Genomic DNA, 27,765 nt, shown 5'->3' on the forward strand with positions numbered 1-27,765 from the left:
CAGCTAATGGTATGCAAGAGGTTGATGTGAGTTCAGACTTTAAGTCTTTGACTTCTGTTCAGAGGATGAAGTACCCGCTTCCAGCTGGAATGTCCATGAAAGTCTTTGCCATGATCCTGGTCCAAGACTCTTTTTGTCACCAATGAACTCCATAAAAAGGCACCAAACCCCTCACAGAGTTTATGAGGTTGGATGAAACGAAAATTTGCAACTCCCATGCCCGCGGACATAAACCATATTCAAACAGCATGAGAGTGCTGCACCTATTAATTCATAAGCATTACTATACATGTAATAATTAAAAGCAAGGAATTCCACTGGAAACAGAACTGATGAATTTTTTTTTTTCCCCTACACGTCTGCCCCAAGGGTGAATTCTTACGTGCATTCTTGGTATCTAGCAAAGGCAGTCAAGCTGCAGTCTTTCCCTTACAAGGGGAAATCAGTAGGGTCTCTATCCTTCCTGGTTGCCTGTTGAAATTTGTAGGAGCTCTGTACCTTTGAGCCTCATTTGGCTCTGTCATATTTGATTGAAATTGGCCATTGGATTCAGAAGTCACTGAGGGAATGGACAGGGAGACAGATGTGTATGTTCACACAAACGTCCACACAAAGAAACGATCATGCATTTCCTTGCACTACTCATCTGAGAAAATCCTTCTCTGATGGACACTTTTCATTAGTGTCATCAAATTTCTGTCACCTTTCTCTGAGGATGGAAGAATTGCTAACTTGGGAGAGTAAAAAATGAGCCGCTTAAGTTACCTGGCATGGCGAACTGAGCACTCCAGCAGTTCATCATCTAAGTTGCCAAGTGCTCTTGTTGAAATACCTAGTAAAGGGAGTGACGTATTAAAATTTGCAGTCATTTTGAATAGATTTAGAGTAAATGTCTGCAGCTTGGCTAGACGTTTAAGTAACTGTACAGCTGTGCGGGAACAATTTTGTTCCAATTGTCAATCCCAAGCAGAAAATTCAGAAACAGATCTAATTACCATATAGTACAGCAAATGTTAAAGCTCTTTCAAACTGTGGACACAGAAATGAAAATGATCTGATGGATGTGACCAAAGAAGTCACCACGCAGCAGCTGAAGCCACCACCACCTCGGTGCGTGCTCTTAACCTGCCCCAACTGAGGAGGAACAACAGCAGGGAACACACTGGCACCTGGAGCCGGAGAAAACTCAGTTCAAACACGTAATGCTACGGTGCCTCAAGTCTTAAGCTGCTGCAGCTGAATCCTTCCTGTCCCGTGCTCATAACTCATGCTAACTCTGTGGAGTTTAGAGTACTTAGAAATGTCAGCTTTTGAGCGGAAAAATGTTTTCAATCTTTGTATCACAAGTGGCATTTAGTATTTTCTATGCTCAGGACAGTGTATCATTGATCAGGTGTATTATTGGTCATGACCCTATGCCTTGCATCACATATGTAAAAATTGCAGCTTTAGAACAGAAAAGGAAATTATAAACGTGTTCAAATATATTCTGGAGGCTACTGGTTTTGTAGCAGCTCTCCTGCCAAAAGCCTCATACAGGTTTCTGCCTCAGCACCAATAAGCACAGGCTCTGTCTTGATAGAACCACTCTTTTTCAGCTATTTTTGTTTCAGGGTATGTGTGTGTTGGCCATAGTGCGTGTAAGCGAAGTATTAATTCCTGGTATGTAGTAAGGGGTTATGTGACCAGGCAGCCTCTCCAGGCTCTAAGGCAGCACGGGGCCATTCAGAATGCAGTCCCCAGCGGGTTTGGCTCTGTAAGTTATCCAAAGGAGCGCGCTGTGACAGGGTTTAAGTCCTTCAGCGCAGCACGTCCCTGCCGGGAGGGCCGGGGCGGCGGGGAAGGCCCGGCCAGGCCAGGCCGGGCAGGGCGGCACCGTGCCCGGCAGCTGCTCTCCCGGCGGGGCGGCGGCGCAGGGCCCCGGGCGCGGCTCCCGGTCCCCGTGAGGCAGCGCCCCACCGCCCGTGCTCTCCCTCCGTCTCTCCCCCTCTCCGCCCGTCCCCGAGGCGGGCTGGGCCGTGCCCTGCCCGGCGCGGCGCGGTCCCGCCCCGGCGGCTGCTCCGCCTCCCGGGCCGCGGCGGCTGTCACGGGGCTCGGGGCCGCGCCGGGCTCCTGCGGGGCGGGGGCGGCGCTGCGCGGGGCCCCGCGGCTTCCCCTCGGCGTGGCCGCCACCGCGACCGCCCGGCGGCACCCGGGCCCCGCCACCATGTTCAGGCGGATCCTGCAGCGGGTAAGGCGCCCGGCGGGGAGAGGCGGGGAGAGGCTCGGCTCGGCTCGGCTCGGCTTCTGCGCTTCCTGCTGCCGGCCGGGCTCGGGGTGGGGGACACCGGCCCGGCCTGCTTGGCCGCCGCCGCTCCCTCTCCTGCCGGCCTGGCGGCGCCGCGGGGGCGGCCCCGTGCCGAGCCGTGCCGGGTCGGGGCCTGCCCGCCAGGCGGGGGCTGCGGGTTCCCCTCCCGGCCCTGGGCAGAGGCCGCGGCTCCGCCGGAGGCTCCCGAGCCGCCCGCGTCCATCTTGCAGCTGCCTGTCCGCCCTCCGCGATCCTCGGAGCCGGCTTCTCCCGGGGAGCCCGGCTGGCCGCACGGCGTGCCCCTGAGCCGAAAGGCTCCTCGGGCGTCTGCTGGGGAAGGCTGGCGTGCTTTCCTCGCCTGCTGCAAGGATGAGAGGGTGCTGCTTTGTTGCGGAGGGGAGGAAAGTGCATCGCTGCGCGCACCGCTGACTCCTGGCGTGAAGCACGTGTCCCAAGTTGTCTGCTCTGTTCTGCCTCAGTGGGTGAAGGTTGCCCTTGGTGTGTTGGGAGCGTAGCGTTTACAAGGAGGAACTTCTTGAAATCTGGTGGAAAGACGTACCAGCGAGCAGGGAAACCTCAGTATCAATCTAATTAAATACCGTTGGCGTTTAACCAGGTGTTTGTTGGTTCTGAGACATAACGGGCCTTTGAGGAAAGCTTATGTGATGTACAAGGGAAATTTGCCTCTAAGTGTAAGTTTAGCTAAAAACCTAAAGTCGGTATAAAAGTTTTCAGGTATTAGGAACAGCCGTTTTCACTGAAAATTTTAAACAAATAACCGTTCCCTAGTGGTTCCCAAAATTACAGGATTATAGTAGAGCCAATTGCTAATAAAGGTGAAACAAAGATGTCCCAAAATAAATAGGGAAATGGCAAAATTTGTAAAGGTGTTTTGATTGGTGCAAATAACTATGCTTTTAAAAAATCCCTCTTTCATAAAACGCCTAATACCCTTTCAGTAGAAGTAGTGATTGTACACATAACCTCATATGTACCTTTTTGACCCACAGTCTGCAGTTGGCAAAGTGGGAAAATAACTTCTAATGTGCTTTGGTGCTAAAAGTGAGCCTTTGGTTGCTGTCAAATTTGCGCACAGAGAAAATAAGTATTAAAATCTTTCCCATCTCAGAGGCAGTGATTTGAAAGCCAGAGGATCCTCCTCTTGGTCCTCACTTGTGTGTCATTAATGTAACTGGCTGAAAGAGAAAAAACAAATCCTTGAAAAACCAATCCTTGCAGTCACTGAAACATAGTTTCTTATATAAGTCTTTGGTTTATTATTTGCTTGTAGGCAACAGGTAAACTTCTCCCTTAAGTTTCTCTTTTTGTAGTTCAGAGATTGGCATCAAGCTGGAAAGGAGGAAGACAAAAACTAAAAAGATGCTGTTTGTAGTTTCAGTCACTTACTTGACATTCTGGTTCCTGATGTTTTGAAACGTCAGATACTTCTTTTTACACTCTTCCTGTTGCCTGATGACCTTTTTATTTCCTCCACAGTTGTAATTTTTGTTTTTAGAAGAATACCCTCAGTAACTTGGGCATATTTCTAAAACAGAAAGTATTACGTACTTGTTACTACTGAACATCACTCAGTTTCTTTTTGAAGTTAGTACCTCAGTGCTGTCTTGAACCAGGGCCTCCTTTTAGGTCCTTTCCCTGCAGGCTCTTCCTACATTTTATGCGTTTTCAATGTAATATCTCAAAGATCCATCTGTTCTGTGTGTTTGCACTGTAAAAAAAAGTCTAGGAAAAAGGTAGTCTTTCCTGAAAGAGATCTGTGTGGAATGACTGACAGACAACTTTCCTGTCCAGATATTTTGATTTTTATCAGACCTACTTACACGTATTCCGTGGAGAGCTGTCTGATTATGTTCAGCTCCAAAGGCCCTGCGTGGCCAGTGCTTCCCCTCCCAGTTGTTCATTTACTGGTGGAGCTGGTGACTGCTGCCTCTGGACTGCTGAAGCAGAGAGCAGAGCCCACTTCTTAAATTCACCAGATACCAAAACTTGGATGGGGGCGAGCATTTCTATAGGGAGGGTGCATTTATTTTCAGTTGGTGGAAAACTAATTACTTTGGCCTTCTTCTCAGCTGTCCTCCCAGCTCTCATTTTGTGGTGAAGTATGCCTCTGTTGGGCCAGCGTGACTACTGTTTATGTTAGTGTTTGCCTTAATTCTTTGTGTTTAGCAGGCTATCTGTACCTGTTAGCCACTGTGCTGTGTTTGGGTGGTAAGATGCTTTTGTTCTGTTTGTAACACCGCTTGGTACGCTTAGGTTCTAGGCGGGTTTTGCAGGCATTTCTGTATCTCAAGTAGCACGGTTGCCTTTTCTCTTGCTCCATCCTCGGGACTGGAGATACTGACGTGTCCGGGGTGCATTGAATCTCAAACAGTGCCTATAATTCTCTTTGTTACGTTTATAATTACAGGGCTGGCGTGTTTCCTTGGGTAGGCGCTGAGCCGTGGCTGTGCCGGTGCCCTCGCACAGGGTGGTGGGGAGGCCTGTGCCTCCCCTGGGCGTGAGGCCTGCTCCGTGGGACGGGTCAGGCGGCGTGGCGAGGGGAAGGCTTCGTGCCCCCCGAGCATGGGAGGCCTTGCCTTTAACGCAGCCGAAAAACAGCTGTCACGCTTCCGAAGAAGTAAACACTACTACTGTTCTGTACCACAGTGTACTCTGACTCTGGCATGCGTGCTAATTACTTTTAAGTGACGGTGTTATCAGGTGTGCTTAATTAGATTTACAGTGTTTCCAGAGCTGAAAATCTCCTAGGGAGGCCTTGAAAAGATGCTGACTGCAGAACATTATTTTGAAGTGTGAAGTAGAATCTATCCAAATAAAAAAAATCTTATTGGGAAGCTTCTGCAGAGAAAAAAATATTTTGAGTTTGTTTGGGCTATAATGTCTTTAAGGACAGACAAGAGCAAAACAGAGGGATGAAAAATGCACTGAAAGTTGTTTAATACCAAAGGCTTTGTCTGTCTTATCTTTTTGTTCTTGCATCTTGCTAGTTGCTTCAAGACCTTAATAAGTTTGGGCAGCAATACCCCTATGTAGTATTTAAACCTGTGTTGGAAAAACTGTATAAATCTATATTTGTTAAGGCATTCTTGAGGCTTAACGTATTTTTCAAAGGTTTAATTTATTCTGAATTTAAAACTGCTGAAAGAGCTTCACAAGTGAATGGAGCGTCGCTATAGACAGATAAATGACTGTGCAAAAATGAGATGGTAGAGATCCATATTTATACTCTGTCATTTTAATGTGTTAACTCAACTCATTCATTATATAATTTTCTATTCCTTTACAGAAAACAAGCTGCACTCGTCTTGCTTTCTGTTGTTAATGATGTTTCTTTATATTAGCTTGCAGTTTGGAGAAAACAGAGAACAACATTATGAAGTTTAGCATGTCATTTCCACAGCTATAGCGCTACCAGTAGAAATGCATGCTTCTCAGCAAAATAAACAAATAGAACTTGGACAACTAGGAAAGAAATGTGTTGGGTTAGAGACTAATTTTGCGTCAGTCTTTCAACTCCATGTGTGGCTTTAGGGATCAAATGTTAGTTATGTTAAAATACATATACAGAAGCCTGTGTAATTCATAACTCATTTTTCTGCTCCCCTATATAGCCCAGAGTTTTATTAAGTAAAGAATAAGAAAGGTAACTGAAAACAGAGAGCATCATCCTGGGTGTTTCCCTAGTTCACAAAGTCTGCGCCCCATTTGGTATGTTGTTCAATGTGTTATTTATTTTTTTAATGGAACGTGGTATGGCAGTGGTGTGGGAGCCAAGCTTAAACATGTTTCTGAACGTATTTAGTCATGGGGTGCTCAACAGAAGGAAGAACAGTCCCGATGTTTCAATCCTCCCATTCTTTATTTGTCTGTTGAAGGATGTTTAAATTATAGTACAGCTTTAAAGGATAAGTTAGTTGCATTTATGGTCTTGGTCTCCATAACATCCTTCCAAATTTGTATTAAATTTTTCTTGACAGTTTGTATTACTTATCAGATGGATGCTGTGGTGCCTTTCTCCTGATGTGGAAAGGTACTTAATGACCTTTTTCCTTCCCACCCTTCTTCCTTGTGCATGCCACTCAAGAGAAGTGTACTAACCTTTCTAAATCTGGCTTTGAATCATGCTTTCTGTTTTAAAATGAGCATGTTGTGTTTTTTTTAAAGCGTTAAAAGGATTTTACTAGGTACTGTTTAGTAATTTCTGTCTCTCATATTACATCTAATGAGACAAACCATGCAGCGCCTTTTAGTGTGATTATAGCATGTCTGAGGTGTTTCATAAAGCAAGTATTTTAATCAACCTTATAGTAATAATACTGTAATATAACATCTTTCATCCTGAAGGTTGTAATAATCTCCAATTTGTAGTGCTAAAACTAGCAGAACTTAATATGCAAATCTCATTGTGAAACGCAGTTCTGTCACGCGATAGCTGATGAACTATGTGCTATAGTGTTGTATAAGAAGTTACAATATAAAGTGAAGAAAATGTTCTTCTGTCTTAGTTGTCACAGAAGGTTCTTGGTTTTGGGAAGAAATGATTCATTCACTATACTGAAACCGTGCTGTCAGGTATTGCAAAAGCAGAGATATATTCTGTCTGCCTCAATAGACGGTCAGACCATCTGTTACTCTCATTGTCCAGGGAAACTTTTATTCAGTTTCCCTCTTCTGCTGTCCGAGGCTAGGTATGTAAAGGTATATTCTTCAGTTTTTGGAACTGAAGAGAGGAGCTAAAGGCTTCCATTTGTTGTAAAGGATTATTGCAGAAGTGCATAGCTGTTAATGCTGACGCGTTCTCATCCCATTTCTACGTGTGGATGTAGATATTGGGACAGATAGGGGTTCAATTTCTCAGCTTTCTGGGGGACAGAGGATCCTTTGTAGCTAATTGCCATACAAAATCCTTCTTATCATGCTCAGATTTTTAAAGCCTTTTGAAAAATTCTTATCAATAAGAAACTGCTTCTAAGGTCTTGAAATTTCAGCTCCTTTATGGGAGAAAGCTGTGGCACTTGACTTAGTCATGTTCCTTTATGTAGACGTGTATATACATCCTCTTTGGATTTGTTGTCCTCGCACAACATGGGTTCACAAATGCGGTCCAACCTTCTGCTGTGGGCAGGCTTGGCTGCGAGGTCAGAGCGGGCCGCTAAGGCCTGTCCTCTCTGTGAAGAAACTTTTTCTTATCTTGAGTGGGAACCTCCCATTTCAGTGATGACCCCAGGAAAGACCAGAATGAGGAGAGATGTTCTCATCATTACTGTCACTAGCTCCCGATAGCTTGCTTTTGTCACCCCTGCTCACTTCCCTTTAGTCAGTCTATGGAGCCGTTCTAAAATTTAACGGTATCTCACTGGGTATGAAGTCCTTAATCAGCAAACTTGACCTTTTTGTTATGTTTGTTTGATTACAAGGCTGTAGTCTTTATAAGAGTTGAAAAATAGAACCTTCTTTACAAAGCACAGCAGGAAAATGTATCTCAGTTTCCAAGTACAGAACAGCTTTCATGTTGTAGGTATGTCGTAAATCAGACTGATTTGTCTGAAAAGAAGGGATATATTCAAGAGAGAAAATCCTAAAACAAAATTTTGGAGACACCAAGATTTAGAAACTAAAACTATTTATCAAATTCTGTTCCTCTGTCTGTGGATTTCAATCTCAATATTTAAAATTCTATGTCTTTAATCCCCCTACATTAAATTAGAAGTTCCTTTATAACATTACATGTATTTCCAGATAGGCTGGAAATGCTGAAGTGGCATTACTTCATCCCATTTTCAGTTGTCATCATGGAATTAGATAATGAACTTTTGTTCTTTGTAGAAACTAGGATTGAGTATCAGTATTAAGATAATTTATTTACCAATGTTTGCTTTACGAATGCTAAATCTTCTGTCATTGGTCAAACGGTGGAGTTGTGGAGTTGAGTAAGAGAAGTTAAACTTAATTTAAAACAAAGTTAGATTTAAATAAGGTTTATAAGCAGTGATCCATCCATCCAATTTTTGAGTCAAGTAGTATTTCAAATTTATCTGGAATTTATTTTCTCTAAGTCTATGGTTTCAATCAGTAATGTTTTAATTTCCAGCATATTCACGGGAATTTATTTTTGTAGGTTGTCTTACTGATGACATGGTTTAACTTAACCATAAGCTTGACGCTTGATTTTTTTTTTTTTGCTTCAAATTACAGCACTAGTGTACCTTCATGTCTGCTTATCGTACCAGCAGGGTCCTTGCTCTTTAATTTTCTTTAATTTTTTGTCTTTGAGGTTGTAGATAAGTTGTCAAGAAGGCAGTATGGTGTTGCCGGTTCTGAAAATGTTTAGTTTGTAATTTCTGGTGTTCTGTTTGATAGAGAGACCTAATTCAACATCAGAATGAGTGATGTAAGGGCAGACTTTAGCTTAATTCTTTGTTTTGTGTTGAGCGTTCATAAGAGGAAGTGAGTTAAAATCCTGGCCTTTGCATTTGGTGTCTTCTTGTTGTATGATATATTGAGAGTCTTGGATAAAAGCTTTGTTGAAGTGTTGCACTGAAAATTAGCTAATTGGTTTGTCAGCTTGTTCATTTCATTACTTTTGTGGAGGGAAAATACTTCTCTGTTTTAGTAAATAGAAGAGAGGCTTTTCCACAAGTTGCATACCATGCTTTGTTAAATGCAGTCGGCAGACATTTATCTTCCCCTCCCCTTTCTCTTCCAGACTCCAGGCAGAGTTGGGTCTCAGAGCTCTGATTCTGATTCATCTGCCGCACCAGGAAATGCTGTGGATGTGAACAATGAAGGCTCCTCCGAGGTACTGTGCGCTGACGTGGAATTGGAGTTGTAAACCTTGTTTCTCGGGTCCACGAAGTTGCTGGGCATTCCTTTTGATGCCATACCTCATACATACGTACAGCTGTACGAAGTAAATACTAGCACGTGTCATTGCCTAAGAATAGGTCCTTATTTAAATAAAAAGTGCGGATAGATGACATAAATGTGTGACTTTTGATTAAATTTATCTAAATGGTCACAAGCAATCTTTCCTGTAATCATAGAGATGAATTATTAAAATTAAAAGCATGGAGACATCAGCTTAACACTCCTAATTTATAAATGTTTTATGAGCTTGGAAAAACAAGGCTCAACATTTTTACACACTTATAATTCCTTTTCACCTTGCTTGTGCTAGCTGTAATGTATATTGGAAATTTCCTTCTCCATGTGAAATATCAAATGTGTTGATTTTTGTCTGGTTTTCATTTCAAAAAGCTACCAGTTACAAGTCCAGTCTATTTTTTTAATGTGTTGTATGCCACGCTTAGCCAGCAGAATAACTTGTTATTCTTGCTTCAATCCAATATTACGATGTCTTTAGATTTACAGTGTTGTCAAATATTAACTTTTAAAAATGCAAGCTGACTTCACTGGCTGTTGAAGCTATTTTGTGCTAACACAGCTTGATTACCTGGCTTGCAAATGTGTATCAAGTTTGGCATACAAATGCAGTGCAAGGTTAATTACTCCTATTACAGCATTAAAGGGAGCAAAGTGCTCTTTCTTACACCGAATGAAGTGTGTGATGATTCAAATACTCCTATGTCTGTTACGATAAGTGATAAGAGAACTTTTCTCTGTACTGTTTAAAATCCTAATTGCCTTCCATCTGTGCATCTGCTTATTTCTTAGCTCTCAAAGCCATATTACAGTCAGTATAATCAGACGTTCATTAATTTCTTGCTGCATGTTATACATGTAATGCATTTGTGAGTTCAATTCTAGTTTGTATGCGTATTTACACTGTCCCTGAAGCAAGTAAATATTCTTAATTTACAGACTAAAATCTCATTACTTTCATAGTTAACTATGGCATAAAAATATGCAATGAGATGACTGTTTCTTTCCAAAGTTTGACTAAAATTGCACAGTTCTGTTAACATGAGTGTAATATCACTGGCTGTACAGCTGGTGGGTGTCACAAGGTACCTCAGTACTAATGTGGGGTTATCTTCTTGATGTAGGACGTGCTTTAAAAGTGTTGTTGTGCCTGCACTACTACACCATTAGTTTTTCGTGCTACTGAGTTGAAACTCAAGTCAGGCCAAAGGCTGCCGTGTCACTTTTGGTTGATACTACATAACATATTAAAAAGTATTTTTTAGTTGTCAATACTTCCACCATCTGCTGCATTAGTTACAAGTAGGGTGTTCTCTTTAGCACACAATTTCAAAATCTGTTTGAAACTGAATTCTGAAGCTGGTGATGGTTTCTTATTCTCCTGAGATTCATGCATTTTGGCATGCAACTTGAGCCTTTCTCTTGGCCTTCCTTTTCCTGTGCAGCTGGCCTAAGATGTTGTCTTTCAGAGAACTTTCTCTCCAAAAGCACCTTAGCCAGGCTTTGCAGAATGTTTTCTGTCCTTCATATAGTTACAATCCCACCTGGTTCTCCAGTATTGCATAAAACCAGAAATCTAGTTGACTTGTTTTCATTCCAATTTCTTAACTAGATTTTCCGATTTGTATTTCTGTAAGATTCAAAGGGAGAATAATTATTAAATCTGGGTAGATTCTCAGGCTTCCTATTCCCTTCAAACCTGGTTGAAATCAGTTCTGACTTTTGAGAGTTGTAGTACAAAACAAAAGGAATGAGGAAGGTTGGTTAAATTCAAACCGTTTATTGCTCAACAAGAGAGGAAAGCTCATTTTAGTCCCTTCTGGGGCTGTTATGTCACACCTGGACCTGTAATTAGCTCTGGATATGTATTTTATTCACTCTGCAGTCTAAGAAGGAAAAGTTAGAGCCTCTTCTTTCTTTGTACCTTAGGTCCCAGTGCAACTCCATCTGCAGTGAAGGGTTGCTAAATATTGCATGTTTGCAGTCCACCTGTGGTGTACGCTTATGTTAGTATATACCATGGCTGCATTGGTTAGACAGATCTGTCACAGACCTCCTTTGTGGACGTTCACCTCTGCAGGGGCCGTGTTCAGGCCATTCTGTCTGCCCCTGCAGTGGTCTGCCAAGGAGGTGCAGGCATCCTGCAGCCAGCAGCGTGGACAGAGACCCAGAGCACGTTATGCTACACCCAGCTTTTTCCAGGTGGTTAAGGATGTTTCTTGAGGATCTAAAGCTGCTGTTCTTCAGAATCTCATTTAACTTCTGGCTTTGGTGAATCCCTGGTTGAGTATGCTTAATCTCCACCCCCCTCCTTTTTTTTTTTTTTTTTTTAATTCTACCAAGAAAGAGGCTTCTTTTTCCCTAAGTGGGAATGCCAGTTGGGCACGCGGTTGCACTAGCACCTATGCCTCTCATTCTGCTGTAAATTTGCTTATTAATTTACAGAGATATTTCTGCAGTCTTGATGGACCATCCTGGTCTCTTTCTGTCACGCATCTGAAAATGCCTGTGGGAAACTGCATGATGGATCTGATCTGATGCCTTTAATGGTCCATTCATGATTTGTTACACTGCATGTTCCTCTGCCACATGAAGGGGGTCCCAAGGGTGTCTGGAAAACACTTAATAATATGCAGCATGGTACTAGCTTTTAAAGTCTGTTCTAGATTTATTTTCATGTTCTTAATAACTGCTCTTTCTTGTTTTTTTTTTCCATGGTATTGATATGCAGTTTGCAAAAATTAACCTTCCAACAGGAAGTAGCTGCAGACTTTGCTTTTAGTGATTGTAAGAACTTTCAGCATAAGAATTTGAACATTATTTGATTCCGATCTTTTTGTGTCTTTATTAGTTTCTTAAAGACCAATATACGTTTCACAGGGCTTCATCTGTCCACTCTGTATGAAAGTGTGTGTAACTCCTACTGATCTGTGTGAACATTACCAGAATGAACACACTGGGACAGAAGGAAGACAGGAGCTTCGTGACCTTCCAGCTGTTACTGTGGGTCTTGTTTATTTTGTTTCACTAGCTTTGGTAATGGACTGTTTTAAATGAACATACATCTTTTCTCATGGCTTGGATGTCAGCTTTTTTTTTAAGTGTGTTTCGTTTGATTCTTCACAGAAAAATAGTTGATCTCTTTGCAGGATTCAAAAGTATACATTCAGCAGAAGAATTCATTTATGTTTAGCTCTCTGGTTTACAGTTTTGTCTCACATGAAACATTTGCAGTATTGGGAGACTCACATTCACTAATGTGTTCCTTTCAAACAGCTTTTACTTGTCTTTCTTGTAAATAAGGCTTGCATTATTTGATATACTTCATTTGATATACTAGAGTCAGTTTCATGATAAATACAGTATTAGATCTTGTAAATCCTTTGTGAAAATACATGTTTAAAGCTTTTATTAGCTAACATTTTAAAGCAGATTTCTAGAGGGACACAGATACGTTGCATACAGGATGGAACTGAAGATAGGAATTTCAAAAATAGTTTAGAAGCTTCTCTTCTTGAACATTTTTAGATCCTTATAGGTACAACAACAACAACAAAACACCCACATCATACTGGAATTGTTTTATATCTCCAACAAAATGCAAAGGCTGTTTCTGTTAATAGACTGTAAGTAGTAGTGTGTTTCTAAATTCTTCTGGTTGTAGGTCGTAGAATGTAAAATAACAGCCTAAAGCCTTCAGCTATCTGATCTCCCCCCCTTGGGAACCTTCAGAGAGTAGATTTGACTTCTAAGGGCAGGCAACTTTCCATGCACCAAATGAGCCTGAAAGAACATAAAAATTGTTTTGCATTCCTTCTGATGATCTTACTTCTGAGTTTTGGAGTCAGTGTTTACTCTTAGTTGTATAAGCTAGGTGATTTTATTCTGTTTGTTGCTATATGCATATGCTAAGTAGTGCTTTTTTTGCCAACCTAGAACCTAATGCGTATTTCTGCTTTATTTTTAAAGGGAAGACTTAAAAGTGTGGGACTTTATTCCCAAAGATGCTGAACACCCTCATTACAGAGATTATCTCAAAGTCACCTGAGATCCCTTTTAAAGGACGAACTGACACCTGTTACAGTGAGCAAGAGCTGTGGTAAAACTGGCAGCTGCTGCTCTCCAGGTGCACAGAGGGACTTCCTCATAGCCAGTAGGACTGGGAACTGGCTTCTGATTAACTCATCACCGCCACCTGTTGAAGCAAAGACCCTCTGTAGTGCTGTGTTTGCGGTCACATTGCTTTTATTTTGTCAATTTTCTGGTCACTATGCTAGTGCCTTAGTTGATTAAGCTGTCACTTACAGTGGCAGACTGTGGCGTTCCTGATGCAATGGTATCGATAGATAATGGGATGTGAGCCATTAGAGATGTCTTGGTTACCTGAAGAAATCATTCTTTCATTTAATCTGGGCTGTGTTTAAGATAGTTTTGGGAGTTGACTGTGGGTTCTTGCCCAGTAAGAGTTTTTGTTTTGCCACCATCAGTTACTTGTCACAACTTTTTAACCTGATAACATTTGTGTGTTAAGTGTAGCATGCGAAAGGCAAATTCAGTTGTTGCTAACTTTTGCTGTTTGCTAAAGCTGTATTAGTTCAGTGATTTGATAAATATCTGGGAGAGGTGAGAAACAAAGAATGCTAATATATAGGGAGTTATTTATCAGTTTCACCTTTATTATATCAGTGTTCATAGAAACATTGAAAAATTGGGGCATTTGTTAATCATTATCAGTGCTAGAATGTAAAATTTTAAATACTTGACTACTGAGAAGCTGGTGGTTTGTCTTTGCTGATAGAAAATGATAGCTTGTATTTGCAACAAGCACATTCTGATCCCAAAACAGGAACACAACCAAGCTGTCACCCTTCATTGCATCTTTGCCATTCCTGAGGCAGCATTATAAGAAGAGTATAATCTGCTGTCAGAGTCATCTTTTGTATCAGACATATGAAACATTGCTGACTTTGGCATACTCAGACTGATGTATGGCTTTGTGTGGCTTGTTGATACTCCTATGAGAAGCTCAGGTACATTTTGCTGGAAACAGTGCTGAAGAAGCTCCTGATTTATTATTATTATTATTTATTATTATTTTTTTTGCCAGTGCATTGTCCTCGAATATGGAGACAGGAAGCATCAGAATGCCAGTGTTTAGTCTCACGTTGTGTGACCTGAAAAATGGCTAGTTGGTTGACAAAAGCATTAATTAGTACCTTACTTTTAAGTTTGCCTATTGCTTTCTTCGCTAACCTGTCTTCTGCTGATTCAGCGTCCCTGCTGATCAAAATTTTAGTAAGTCAGGCCGCTTGCCACTCTGTTCTCCTTGCCCTTCCCTCCCCTCCATCCTCCGTGGAAGGAGAGTTGGTGCCATTCTTCAGGCAGAGGTGTCCTCCCCTGGACCTTCTGAATGTGTCTGATGGCCTGCTGCAGGAAAGGATCCTCACTGCTCACCTGCAGCATGATTTATGGTCTTTCCCTTAAATAGCTCTCTGTGCAGCCTTCATTTTTCAAACTAGGGATTGCTCCATGTGATAACTGGTGAAAATAGCAGTGAAATACTTTTCCCCACTCCTCAAGCCCTGATGAAGCCTTACCCTAAAAGGTAAGGCCTACGCAGCTGCAGGAACAGGCACCATAACGTTGGCAAGTGTATTTGTCCATATATAGTCAGCTTGGCCAAACAAATTCCTTACGGAAGTGAAACACATCGCCACGTTCCCAAACAGGGACATTGTTCCCCAACTTTTATATATACACTGGAGCCACTAACAAAAGCCGTGTGGTTCGCTCTGTTTTGTTTTCTTTTTCCTAAAGGAATGATACATTTCTAAACTGTTTCCACCATTTCCTGACTGTCTATGTTGGATGTTCAAGATGTTTAAACAGTAAACCAGTGAAGCTTAATTTCAGACTTCCCGGTTTCTCCAGGGGCATCCAGAAAACCACTGTGTGGCACTTTTGCAGTGTTTAGGATATGCTGGCTGTTAATGTCTATTGTCTCAGCTACAATGCAGCTAAATCTAAGTCAGTTTTTAACTGATCTTGGGTTGTTTTCATGACTTTCCAGATGCTTAGTAAATAACGCATTTCTTGGCTAATACAAGCAAAATATGACGCTGTTTTCAGAAAAGGCTTTTTATAGCTCATTTGCCTAGAGTGTAAATTGGAAAACTGTGCAAGAATTATGTTTTCTGTCTTTGAAAATACCTCATTCTTCTTGGTGTTTTTTTCTGCTTGTCTCTTATCTCAGTTGATTACATATTCTTTTTTTATGGATGTCCTTGGAATGTTGCAGACTGCTTTTTTTTCCTTTTCCTTTTTTTTTTTTTTTTTTCCACAGAGCATTGTATCAGTGCTTTCATGCTGATGTTATATTTTATCCTCTTTGGCTGCTCTTTCAGCTGCTTCTCCAATTAGGTTGCAGTTTTCACCTTGTTGGTACTTGTCTGCTTCGCACAGGAACAAAAATAATTGGCTGAGCTGCGTTACTACATTAATTTGCTGCAACGTCTGAAGAATACTAAGAGAATGAAGAATCAGAGATACTGATTTGATTTGGCTTGGCCATTTCATATGACTTTATTTTAAGTAATAGATAATCCACTGAATTTGAATTTCTAATTTATGACAAAATTGTAGTTTTGTATGTTGTGACAGAACTGTAATCCTACTCATCAATAGTAATAAAAACAGAAGCGAACAGAACTAGAGATTGTTTCTTTTCATGTCAAGAAGAATACAGATTCTTTTCTGGAAAGACATTGAGTCTGCAGTATGTTATAAAATGAACTGTAGCAAGGCACCCTTTTTCGATCAGAAAGTTAGATACCTGCTTATAAAATTGAAATGGATGGATCTTAATTTTATGGAATGTGACCTTTTAACCCACTTTTCTAATGATTAGATGTCATCTCAGGAAGGTGCAGTCATCTTAGTGTGCATGTAAACACAGGGGAAAGAGCTTTTTTTGGTAGAAGACGGGGGGAAAAATCTGTCAATAGTATTCTCCTTTTAAGAATATATAAAATGAATGACCTGATTTATTTATTCTTTAACTTCAGATATCTTGTAATTTTATTTTTATTTTTTTGTCCGTATGTCAGACTTCTGAAATAAATTACAGGTGTGGTCTTGCCCTTACTCTCTAGGCAGGCAGTTTAAATTACCTCTGAGAACTTCCTGAGGATTCAGTTAATTGCTTCAATGTGTATTCAGGAAACAAAACCTAGAAACTACATGATACAGCTTTCAGCTCTGAAGCATTTTTGTCCTCTGGCCCTAAGCGTACACAGTTCCTAACCTTCTGTCCTGTAAAATGTTTCAGCCTTTAAATCACTGTGTAACTGGAGAATATCTGAATTTTAGTTGAGAGTTACGTGTTTTCACTTAGCATTTAAGTAGTATCAGGGAAGGTTGTGGAGGTTCAGCTTCAGTGGAAGAACATGAATAGTGAATTTGGAATCTTTCCAAATAATTGGCACACTTAAAACTAAAATCGCCTCCAGAAAGGTGTTTATGCCTCTGAGTACATGAACAGGTTCTTGAATGTGCTGAAAAAGTTTTTAAACCTGCATAACATTATTCACAGCATCAGCTTGTCATACCAATGCAGTTCTGAAGGTTTTTAATGTAAGTCTGAGTTCTGAGACATTGGCAAACATAGATCATGACTGGGAGGTATTACAACTTTGGACTTGAATCACAGCTATCACTTTTTGTTCATGTGGCTCACTGTAAATAGGCTGTAGGCTTGAGTGCTGGCCCAGTATTTCTGGAAGGTCAAAGATGAAGCCCAGAAAGCTCAAATTTATGTAAACCAGAACCTGGTCATGTAAACGCCAAACATGCTAAAATATGTACTGGACTGGACTGGACTGAGCTGTTCCATAGTGCGTATGTGGTGGACTATCCACTCACCTTTTCCAAATTGGTAAAAGTAGCAATTATACTGCAATTCTGTGGTGGTTTTTTTTTTTTGGTTGTTATTGCTTATTTTTTGTTCACCACAGTACTTAAATATTTTCCAAGAAGAGTGTTTATGGAACAAAATCAACTTCTCAGTGGAAAATAGCAAAGTTCCTTGGTTCTTTAAGCTTGACTCATGATGTAATTGCTGGGATAAAAATGCAAGATGTTGCAGAAGTTGTGTTTACATTAACAAATAGAGCTCCACATGCACAATTCCTGTTATATGTCTCTCTACCACAGACAGCTGTAGATCAGCAGTAATTACAGCAGCCATTTGTTTAGTTCTTTGCAGTATTAAAATGTGTTGGAGAACAGAAAGTTACCCCAATTTTAAGGAAAATGCTAAGGAAGCAGGGTAGCTATGTCTGTGACTTCCAAACTTACCTAGAGGGCCTTCTTTCTTGTACTCCAACTCTTTAAGCAAATCTGAATTCCATTCTGTAAAAGCTGTTTTTGCCCGTGGGACTGTCCATTAAGAAGAGGTGGCTTCTTTTTGCCAGATAGCTCCAATTTTAGTTTGTGAAAAAGGAGCCTAGAGTCAAGTTTGCTGTGTTTTCACTCATTAATTACAGATTTCATACTAGCTTTACACAGACTTCTTCAGTAAAACTCTGGGAGAAAAGAGCAGTTGGTAGAAATTTAGATTTAGATTTAAGGCATATATATGTAGTTGTTTCAAGCTCCAGTTATCAGTGAGGGAGCCTGGGGAGCTGTTATGCTGACCCTACTTACAATGTACGCATTTGTTAGGTCAGCTGATGAGTTTCTTGATCCATTAACTGTGTTGAATAGCTCTCTGTTGACGGTGATCGGAGAGTTGGACACCTCTGTGTAGATGTGTTGCTTTTTTTTTAAATTGCACGCTGAAACCTTCAGTTTGTTGAAAAATATTTTTGCATATCTTCAGTTTTCTTTCCTCCTGAGTAGGGAAAATATTGCTTATCTAAATGTGTTGTCACAGAACATAACTTCATGTTTAGATCAGGTTTGTGCAGAATGGTGAGGAAAAACATTTACAAGGTCATATTCTGAAAAGGTTGAAATTTTCAATTATATACTTTCACTTCCCTCTCTACTCAGTCCTACAGAGTGATACAAGAAGCCAGAGAAGCAGAATCCCGTCAGTCCTATGCATGCTGTTTTCTGTTATGTAAACTACTTCTGAATCAGTTCTAACAAGGCTGAGGGTTAGGACTCCATGGCTGTCTGGAGTCACTCTGGCCATGTTCAGTGTGCCTACGAGTCTGTGCCCCAGCTCTTGCAGGGGAGTGTTCCTGTGTGGGAGGCCAAAGTTCTTCGAACAGCTAATTGCCCTGTAAGTTATATTGGTACAATAAAAATAAATACAGTAGCTCTTGTTGCAAGAGTTCCCTTCTAGTGTCACTTTGAGCATTCTGGCTTAGTTCCCCAAAAGAGCTCTATTAATGATTTGTAAAAATATTAATGTTACCTGCAAGAAATTTTTTGCCTCGTATGTCTTCTAGGAGAGAGAAGCTTAACTTTATCAGGTCTGAAAGTAAATCTTAACTATTAGAAGATGTTTGTAGCTATTTTTCCCCTCTACAGGCTTGGCTATTAGTCTTTCTTGACAAAGGCAAATAAATGAGCATCTGGCACTTCCATGGATTTCAAGATCACTGGTGAAATTTGGCATTATAACCCAAGCTGAGACAAGACACCTTCCTATGCAATTTCTACGTTGCTATGCATTTCTACTGTTCCGCTCTGAATGAGCTTGTCTGTTTTGAAGTCCGCGCTAAGGAAGACCTGTCCTGCAGAGAACAGAGTGATGCTGTGGAGGTGCTTGGTGCTATGCATGGCTCAGAAGCATCTGCCTGGAAGAGAAGCTTTTCCCTCTGAATCAGAAAATTGGAATTTGAAATTCAGTGCCTGTCGCATTCTCATTGTAGTGCCTTGACCACTAGGTCAGACGCTACTTTGAGCTCTAAGTTGTGTGCTGATTCTTAGTGGGCTGTTCATGCATGTATACGGTGTTTTGGTTTGGACTTCTTCTCTTTTCAATATTCTTGCTCTATCTTGCTTCAGAAGGTCTGCGGTGATCCTGAGAACTCTGTCCTGATGAAAGCTTGTGAATGTGGTGGTTTTGGTTTTATTTTTTCTTCTTCCTTAACCGACAGGTATCTGCAAAACGTATTGGATTCAAAAAATTGTCATTTAGATTTATATTTTATCTATTTATAAAAACAAAAAGCAACTAATCATCCTTTAACTTCTTTCGGGCTCTTTTCTCCCTACATAAAGCAAAAGGTAAAGCCCAATTAGAAACATCAGTTAGGGATTTAAAACTTACGGTGCAGCACTGCAGGGGTTATAAGTGATATCTTTACTTTTACTAAATGAGGAATATTAAACTCCTTCCACTTCTCTGTGACTGTGCCTTATGCAAAGTAACTCGTAAATGCGTTTTTAAATGAAATCTACCAAATACCTGTTGGCAAATACAACCTTCTGAAAACTGTAATTGTGCATGTTATGTGTGGCAGCTATCTTCTTCAAACTGAAAAAGAGTGCTCTGGTACTTGCTCGTTCCGCAAAGGAGCCTGTTAGTTAAGGAAGCCAAGTGTAGACTTACTGAAATGGAGACCTCCCTGCCCTCCCCTCCCCAGCTGTGGTGACCAGGGTACACCTCATGGTTGTAACTGTGCAATCTGCTCTTTATCCAAGACAAGACCTCACAACTTGATATAAATCCCTGGAAACTAACAAAAATGCTTACAAGATTTAAGCATCTCAGACCATCAGTTTTTCTTCCCTTCCTCTTCCTTCTCACTCATTCATCTTTAATTTAGTGTAGCATACTTTTGCGCGTTTTCAAGATACATCTCAAGACAATGCTGAGAAAGAGCTTTTTTATGGTTGCACTGAAAAAAAAAGAAAAAGAGAGACCCACCACCCCAGACAAGATGCTCACCTGGGGCTAACGGTTGCAGGCCCAGGAAAGCTGTATGCTGCTGCCTGTTATTGGCGGGTGCCCAGGCAGGTCCTCATGATTCTGGCTTTCTTACTGTAAAGAGAGCTGAATTAACATTCAGATGTCAGCTCTGGCTTCAGCAGCAGTACCAGCCTGCAAGAAGCAATCCAGGCCCGAGTATGTAGGCGTAAGGCTTTTCTGTGGGAGCTGGGGCGCACGCAGCGGTAGGAGCTGGTGGTCTTTCCCACCCCAGCACTGGAAGCAGGGGGAAGGTTGATGTCTTCCATCCTTCCCCAAGGCTGCCCTTTTGCAGAAGGGTAACATCTTTCTCAGAGCTTGTGATTCACACCTTTAGGAAATGCTGTGTTCGCGTAAGGGCGTGTATGCGAGCCGTAGCCGGCGCCGACCCCAGCAGTGCCAGGCCCCTCAAAAGCGAGGCCAACCCCGGGTTTGGCAGTGCCGGTGGAGAGGCCGGGGCGGGTGGGTGACGCGCTCTGCCCATGGAAGGGGAAGGTGGCTCCTGGTATTAGAAGATTCTGTTATTATCTGGTGCCGGCAAGCCTGGCTCTACAGAGCAGGAGCTCCCGTCCACCCCGGGGGCTCTCACTCGCAGCCCGGTCCCTGGACAGCAGCAGCTTTCCTCTGCCTTTGGCCCCTCGGCCCTGCAGTGGCTGCAGTCACTTCTGCTTGCCTTTCTGGAAAATCTGGGGCTGGCTTTGCTTAATAACCAGACAAATGATCGATTGCTGTTCCCTTGGGCTAATTGCGAACATAACCTATTCTTTGCTCTTCTCCAGGGCCCCTCTTTCCACAGAATAAAACCCGACCACACACCAAAAAAAAACACCACACCATCCACCCCAAAGCCAAACAAAGAAATGAACTTTCTGTTTAAGTGGAAAGAAATAAAGGGCAAAATGAAGGAGAGGACAGAGCAGTTTTCTACTCTCGTTCTTTCCAGATGCTCTTAATTGTGCAACAAGGAGTCTGCTTTTCTCTGAGAACTGCAGGCATTCCTCTCACTGGGAGACTAAACTGAATGCTGAAAATCTCTCGGTAGCCTTTCATCCAGAAGGATTCTGTTGCAGTGTCGCTGTATGAGACTGTCTACTTTCACCTGCTAGTTAAAATACATTCCTTGCTCTTTTGGACCGCTCCTATGGTTCACTGCCACTGCTATTTGCTAGGAATTTCCTAGAATTTCCCTGTGGTACTTTCACTGCCATCAGATAAATGTTATTGGGAACTTAGTACTTTAACCATCTTTCTGTACCCGTGTTGGTATGTATGCCTATATGTAAGTTACTTGTTTTAATCCGGAGTGAAACAGTGTGGATCAGTTCTGGAAATAAGAAAATGTTTGTTCAAGGTAAATGCTTGTTGTCTGCTGATGGAGTATACTGTTCTCTTTAACAGAGTTGCGCTAAAATTAGTCTTTAAAATAATATGTGCTGGATTTGACAAGCAGCTATATTTAATTATTAATTTCTGAAGCAGTAAATAAATAATAGCAGTTGTGAAGTCCCTGCTCAATGCTCTGGAGCTTCAGCCACGTTTGAGTTCCTGAACTTGGCAGTTCTCTTGCAATAAATCCATGCCAATGTTTGGTTATTTAAGACTTAGCAACCAGGGGACCTTAGTTTCACTTGCATGAAGTTCTCTTTACACAGTTTGGAATCATAAGGAGCCTTTAACGGGAGATTAAATTATTTGCTTGCACTCTGAAATTTCTTTGTTTTGTCACCATGGTGTATATTGGCTATGGTATAAATGAGAATTAGTCTTGGAGTGGGCATGATAACCAAATGAGTGAAGAACCAAAACAAAATCCAGCCCTTAAAAGCAGGTGTAGGAGGTTGCTAGATAAAATGAGATGGATGAGACTTATGGTAAGTGTCAGTCTGGACACTCTACAAATATTTAGGGGTGCATAATAATAACTGTTTTCACTTGGCTGTCATTTAATGGGTGGAATGACGGTATTACTCTGATAAGTTTTTGCCTTGGTCAGCTTGTAGTAGGTATTTTGGAATGAAAGTGGATGACTTCAGCTTCTTTAGGCTGTTGAGGTGTGATTTCCTTGAGATAGTATTTTTCTGAATTGCACTTACTAATTAATTATATGTGATGTAAAAAGTGGTTCTTAATCTCCTGGTCTTTACTGAAATCAGTAGCCTAAATATGGTGGAAGTTGCAGTGCAGTCCTTCTAACTCCTTATTTTTCTAAATAAAGGCCTCATTACTAGTATGTAATGCTACTGGAAAAGAAAGCACTGAATAATGAAACATGAATTATTTAGGCATTTTCTAAATTTTTAATTGCCAAAGCTGCTATCAGAGCAGGAAAGAAATAGTATGAATCTTTTTAAAATAACAATTGTATCTGCTACCTTTTAGATGCATAAAAAGCACTTAAATTTGGGCAGGTGATGAAAAAAAATATTACTTCTCATCTCCTTTTTTTTCCTTTTCCCCCCTTTTTATAATAGGGCTTTATCTGTCCTCTCTGTATGAAGTCTCATGGATCAGCTGAGGAGCTGTTCAAGCACTATGAAGCGGTTCATAATTCTGGCATTGATTCAACTCATGGAGGAGAAGGTCATCTGTCACCGGAAAGGTGGAACACTACTCATTTGTGCATGTGCTTTTGTGTCAGTGTTGAGCCGCTTCTAATTACACTGAAGGCAGTATTAATTTGAACACTTAATTACGTACTGAAGTATTTAAATGTTCGTGTCCTATTTCCAGCTATAATTAAAAAGCAGCTTGAAACTTCCATTGGTTGATATTAATCTGACAATAAATGAAAACCAGTTGTTTAGGTTTAAATTGTTAATTCAGTCATCTGTTTTTCATGCATCTGAGAATGTAGTGTAACAAACTGGAATGATTTTTAGGAGTGTGGCAGAAAAATACTGGCTTATCCTTATTTGCATCATAGAGCTGAAATTTCGTCTTTTGAGCTTGGGGGGAGGACAACCCTGACTATACAGGAGAAACCTGATTTTGTCCCCTAGTGGTTAGAGTACTTACTGGGTAAAAATAACATCAGTTTTTGCCTGAATAGCTTCCCATATTACCTAGCTACCTGCAAATCTGAGAAGTCTCTGTGTCACTCAGTCCCCTTCCACGTTCCAGAAACTCCATCCTCATTTGCAGAAATTTTCTCTAATTTATTTTGTTTAACTCTTTGGTCAAAAGCAAGCTGTTGAATATATTCCTAGGAAAGATATCAGACTGTTTTATTTCTGAGACTAGCAGACACTGATGAGATGAAATTTACTCTTAGTAGAACAGGTGTTTGAGTAATCCCTCATGTTGGTATGGAGAACTTTTTCTTATGGGTAAAGTTTACACATGGTTCATTTTGCTTCCTGCTGGTTCTTTTTCTATTTGAGGTTTATCGTGGATGGTTGTAAATGACAGCCCACGTTGCTGTTTGGTCCCCCCTTCTCCCCTGGCCAAACTCTCTCTTTTGGTCTGTATGCAACAGTGTCACAGTGAGCAGCTGACTGGCCTCATTCAGCAAACCCGGGTACCCACTTTAAAACCCTGCAAGGTATCCCCTACTAATGGAGCTGGCTTCTGCTGCTGCTGGGAAGTAAACCGTTCAAGTGTTTGTGACTAGTAGAAACGTGACCCAAAATGATAAATGATCACACTGAAAAATACATGCATTTATGTAACTCGTGGAAGGTTGATACTTTGGTGAGAAAAGTGTGTGGAAGGCAATGTATTTCAGTTACTACCCAAGTGAAGATCCTTGCCTCCCCAGTGTTGTGCAGACCAAGCCAGCTAGACCCAATGCTATCAGAGAGGTCTTGTCTTCATGCACGGATGGGCCCTTCCTCACGAGCTCTTGTTTTTTTCCAGCTGCTGTAGGTTTCTGGCTGTACTCCCTGAAAAAGTAAATTGCTATGCTTTTTAAAGTGAGCATGCTGCAACCTAACTGTTCGAGGGGAGTAGAATTTTCTTATTTTTTTATTTTTTTGCAGTGGTGCTATTTTTATGATCGCTTTTATCCACTGTATTCTCCAAATGTATGAAAAGCCAACAAGAAGTTATAAGATGTGGAGGATAGTTTGAAATAAAAGGAATTGTATAGCTTGGGGAGAACAAAAGAAATCGAAATTCAGGCTTTATATATGAGGAAATGGTATGGTACTAGCAGAGCTATTTTGGGTTTCCTATGTGCACATTTACTCAAGAATGAGTATTTCTTCTTTGATTTAAATCTTTTCAAAGTGATATAACTTGGACCCAAAATAATACTTGTAGTAGAATAATAGCATTCACATGGGGGAATTATTGGTCATAACTATATTGTTTATATAGTTTATGAAAGATTTATTTTTATGCCTGCAAGTTTCCAATGTCAACCAGATGTTGGCTGGCGAAATACAATATTTTTTTTCTGACTCTTGACAGTTTAAGAACAAGTGGTTTTGTTTTCTCTCATGTAATTGAAAAAGTGGACAAGGTCAGGGAGCTTGGATGGAATGAAGGGAGTCTGAGAGCTGTTGTGTAACACGAGCTATTTCTTCCTGTTAGTGGCATTTTTTAATGTTTCTCAGTTGCATGCCTGCTTGAGAAAACTCTCATTCAACATAAACATGTTTTTTCAATACTCAGAATACTGCATTAAAAAAGTATTCCAACCTGCAGCAGGGGGCCACGCTGCTAGTGGTCTAGCAGCAAAGTCTGCACATGGTTCATAAGCTAAGTTTGGTCCATGAAGTTCCTTATTTAGTCAAGAGAGAGAGACAGGTATGATGAATTACACTGTGTCCTCCCGCCCCACCTTCAGTCAAGTACTGTAACTAGGGCCAAGAATAAATCATGTAACTCCCCAGAGCAGCTGAGCTAGGCCACTGGATGGAGGCACCAGCGTTGCCATTTGGGAACAGAACAGCATAAGGAAAAGGCAACAGGGGTTTGCTGGATGGTGAGGCACAGATGTGCTGAGAAGAAGACAGAACTAACAGCACTACTGGAAAGGGAGATTTGGTGAGGATTTGGATGGCAGTAAGAAAAACAAAGTTACAGTTCTAGAGTGATCCGTTACAATTTTCTTCTTCTTTCCTGTTCATTTTCTGCTGGGCAGTTAAACCAAATTTAGGTTTCGTCTTATAAATGTCAAGCAAGACAGCGTTGGTAATATTGAGGCAACTATGGTAGAAGGGTGTTTCCTGTTTTTCCCCTTTCCTCCCCTTCTTCTTCCCATATATTATAAGCTATTTTTTGTACAGTTCAAAACTTACAAAGAACAGAGCATATTAAATGGTTTAGTATTGCAGGTCTGGTATGTGTTCAGGCCAGGCTTTAACATAGTTAACTGTTTCACCTGCCTGAGATTTCATTTCTAATCTGCTGTGTGAATATTAACTGATTTACTTAATACTGGTGAGAAAGCTGCTCCTGCTTCTCCACCCCCAAGCAATGTATAGGTTTTGAGTTGCAGTTATACCTGTCTCATTAAAATTACATTTATGAACCTCCAATTTATGTTGTGCAGGCCAAATAATGTATAAATAGCAGAAAATCTTCTGAAAAAAAACAACCCTCCCAATATCACGTCTTCATTTCACCATTAAAATTGGTCATTCTTGAAGTTTCTTTTTTGTTCATTCAAGTGAACGTATTTTGCTTGCTTCTTGGTGACCCTGACCTGTTGCTAACGTGAACTGTAGGTTGAGTCTATTCCTTCACAGTTTAGCTAAGAAATAGCTTACTTTGTTTTGTTTTTCTCCAAAGTATGAGACAATTTAAAAGAATGCCTGTGGAGGAGGGGATAATGCAGCACATGAACAATAAAACTGTATAGTGTGAAACAGAATATGTTGGTATTGACACCCACACATACATATTCTGTGTGCCCCTCAGTGATGCCACTGCACAAGCAATAGGAAAGGATATGTTTGCATGATTTTAATGACCTGTATATCTACATTTGAAGTGGCTATATCTCAGTGATGCAACATTATTACTGTATGTGTAGCTATCTCCTTCTGTAAGGAGACCTGAGATTTATAAGGGTGCTGTCTAAGCTAATTAGTAACAATTTAGCCTTGCATCTTGTGTTCGTGCATGGCTGGAGGCTTGAACATTAAATTTGAGAATTTTAAATCCCATCGCTTTAGGCATTCAAACTATTAAGTGAGTGTATCTGAATTGTTGTGTGAATGAAAAATTATGTAACTACATATTTCAAAAGGAGTAAAATAGCATGCTGTCTCTTAGCATTGTTCCTTATGATATGGGAAGTGAAGGAGAATAGACCTGTCCTTTTCGCGACATGGCATGTAAAACAGTTAAACGTCCCAGTGCACAGCTTTGCAGTTCTGAACTCGTGGTCAACCTGATGCACTGAATTAGATTTGCGTTTTGTTTTTGTTTTCATGAGATTTTTTGCAAATCTATTCCTTTGCTTATCCAATGAATGTTTCAGCGTTTTTTGGGTGATGTGCAAAATGAACTAATAAGTATCTGTTATCCACTTTGTTCCAAATTTCAAAAAATATATTTATGTAAGTTATATTTATGTAGTGTATGTCTATAACTGTCTTGCAGTTATTTAATATACATTATAACCTGTACATAATTGACAAAAATATAATGGCTGCATATTAATTTTCTCCACTCCATGGATATATTTATTCAGAGATGAAGTATCACTGCTCCGACAAGAAGTACAAGACTTGCAAGCTTCACTGAAGGTTGGAAAGATATTTTACTTGCATGTGTTTCTCTGTTTCAAATTACAAATTAAGATGTTCCAGTATCTTAATTAACCAAATTTACAGTTCTCTTTCTCCCATCTCTTTTTTTTTTTTTTCTTTCTAGGAGGAGAGGTGGTATTCAGAAGAGTTGAAGAAAGAACTAGAAAAATTGCAGGGGCAGCGGCAGCAAGTAATTGCTTTAAAATACTTGAAGCAGGTTTATCATCAGCATTGACATTGAAGATTAATACCTTTTTTGTAAGGCACGTGGCCTGATTTAGTTAGTTCCATAACTTGAATATTGACATGTTCTTGGAAATAAAGCTAGTTATCTCTCCACAGTGTTAATTATATATAAATATGAAGAAAAAAGCTAAGAGTAGGTAATGATTCTTCCATACTGCTTCCAACAAGTTCAGTTCAGACTTTTCTTTCTGTTGGGCTTCTTCAGAACTCAGTTTATTAAAGACAATACATTGAATGTAGTGTTTCACCTGTAACGAGAAAAGTCAATGGGGTCTTTCTTGTAAAAACAAAAAACGTGGGGAAGAATAGTAGTGTGATTTCACAGAAGTCTGTATGAACTGAACAAACAATTGAAAAAAAATTTGTGTTGTGCCCTAAGGAAACTCACTTAGGTACTATAAGCTACTTAGATAACTATAAGCTACTTAGATAATGGATAGTTATAAACCTCAGAAATTATATTCTGACAGAATGCCGTCTCAGATGTATTTAATAGTGTCTGTAACCTGTGTTTTAGGTCAGATTTCAATATTAAGGAAAGGAAAGGGGGGGGGGGTTGTGAGTCTTGCAAGTCTGGAAGTTTGATAGCAATACAAGAAATAGAAGATCTTGTCCTTTTCCAGTCTTTCAGATATAAAAATACCTGATTTCAAACAATTATACTGCAGTATATGAGCATAGAAATCTTAATTTTTGTCTTTTCCAAA

At 40.6% G+C, this 27,765-nt stretch overlaps 1 protein-coding gene across 3 annotated transcripts in view; it reads left to right on the top strand.

Annotated features, from left to right (window-relative positions):
• The first annotated feature begins 2,080 nt into the window (after positions 1-2,080).
• EEA1 (early endosome antigen 1) overlaps positions 2,081-27,765 on the top strand; it is a 73,192-nt gene continuing 47,507 nt past the window's right edge. The window contains exons 1-6 of one of the 3 annotated variants that reach the window (XM_040557582.1): positions 2,081-2,230; positions 9,015-9,107; positions 12,071-12,193; positions 22,583-22,710; positions 26,755-26,809; positions 26,937-27,002. In XM_040557582.1, the coding sequence (XP_040413516.1) occupies positions 2,207-2,230; positions 9,015-9,107; positions 12,071-12,193; positions 22,583-22,710; positions 26,755-26,809; positions 26,937-27,002 (489 nt within the window). In that variant the 5' untranslated portion in view covers positions 2,081-2,206. Of the gene's footprint in view, positions 2,231-9,014; positions 9,108-12,070; positions 12,194-22,582; positions 22,711-26,754; positions 26,810-26,936; positions 27,076-27,765 lie in introns of those variants that run through there. The other 2 variants (XM_040557593.1, XM_040557600.1) reach the window with 2 other exon arrangements.

This window comes from Cygnus olor, chromosome 1 (assembly GCF_009769625.2).
Source record: "Cygnus olor isolate bCygOlo1 chromosome 1, bCygOlo1.pri.v2, whole genome shotgun sequence".
Classification (NCBI taxonomy): Eukaryota; Metazoa; Chordata; class Aves; order Anseriformes; family Anatidae; genus Cygnus; species Cygnus olor.